Source organism: Olea europaea, unplaced genomic scaffold (genome assembly GCF_002742605.1).
Source record: "Olea europaea var. sylvestris unplaced genomic scaffold, O_europaea_v1 scaffold4982, whole genome shotgun sequence".
NCBI lineage: Eukaryota > Viridiplantae > Streptophyta > Magnoliopsida > Lamiales > Oleaceae > Olea > Olea europaea.
This window is the reverse complement of record NW_019263295.1, coordinates 5,094-6,387: the sequence shown is the minus strand read 5'-3', so window position 1 is coordinate 6,387 and position 1,294 is coordinate 5,094. Positions and strand designations below refer to the sequence as shown.

The 1,294-nt window shown below is 39.2% G+C and overlaps 1 protein-coding gene across 1 annotated transcript; it reads left to right on the top strand.

Annotated features, from left to right (window-relative positions):
* Positions 1–555: 555 nt before the first annotated feature.
* Positions 556–1,075, top strand: LOC111388466 (protein indeterminate-domain 16-like; the record flags this gene model as incomplete). Its single annotated transcript, XM_023013178.1, has 1 exon — positions 556–1,075. A coding segment is annotated over one exon (520 nt), but the record flags the coding sequence as incomplete, so codon positions are not given.
* Between the last annotated feature and the right edge of the window lie 219 nt (positions 1,076–1,294).

The following is a 1,294-nucleotide window of genomic DNA, read 5'->3' as shown; positions in this document are numbered from 1 at the left end:
TAAATTCTTTAAGAATACCATTTCCACGCACTATGTAGTGCATTGAGTGATCTTTTTTCTTTTCCTTAATTATTAAGTAGATTGTTCGATTATATATGTATAGTTTACATAGAATAAATGTGTACTAGGATAACATGTAACGACCCTCTCTTTCCTTGTTGAGGCTAGTTCAGTTGAATGAGTTTTCAGAGGCGAAACTAAATCGCCTGACGTCTATTCAACCTCACTTCTAAGGATAATCGGGAAATTTCAATATCGTCCCCAATTCAACTTCCCATTCATATAATAAGCTAATGAAGTTTTTATGCATGAAGCCGACCTGCATAGGTAACTCTCTCCTCCTTCAAAGCTTGGACCAACTGCAAAATGCATAGGAGGAATTATTAGGGATGGTTAGTTTATATTATTCTTACAAGAATATTAGTTTGGTTCTTATTTTATAGTCAACGTACTAATAATGACATTTCTTTTTCTTCTTGTTTATAGTACCCATCTTCATCAACTAAATCACTGGAGTTACTTATGAATTAATGCCCTTCAATTTTTTTCTTTTAGGGTGGAGAGTTTCATTGAACACCAAGATGCTTGCAGTATTGGGCGACTTTTACCAGAATCCCGCACTTTGCAGCCTACGGTCTGCTTGTCCCAGAGGCCATCCACTGACATCAATTTTTTAAGCAATGTGGGCTATAAGAATTCTTGGCCGGGCTTAGGTCTAGACCTCCAGCTATCAGCAAAATCAAGTGTTTCAAATTCGACAAAAGTGGCAGGTCAAGACCATTCAACACAGTTGCAACTCTCCATTGGCTCATCAGTAATCAACGAGCAAAATGAAATGGATAGTAGAGAAGATGAACAGTTAAGAATGGCCATGACTGAAAATGCTTATGCTCAAGAGGCGAGGCAACTGGCGAAGAGACAGATTGAAATGGCGGAGAAGGAATTTGCTAATGCTAAGCGAATAAGGCATCAAGCACGGGCAGACTTAGAGAAAGCCCAGGCCCTAAAGCAGCATGCAACAATGCAAATAAATGACATCGTCTTGGAATTCACTTGCCATTCTTGCAGGCAATAAGTTGCAAAACGAAAGGGGAGTGATAGAAACTTGTTTTACTCAATGTTGAATATTCTCTATTATTGTCAAATGAATGTAATGTGGAGCATCACTTGAACATGAGGTGTCCCCTAAGTGCTTGGTGGCCGGCCCGTCATTACTTGGGGTGGATTATCCGCATGATCATAGGTGATAAAGGTTCGATTGTGCCTCTCTATTGTCAAAATGTTGATCCAGTCT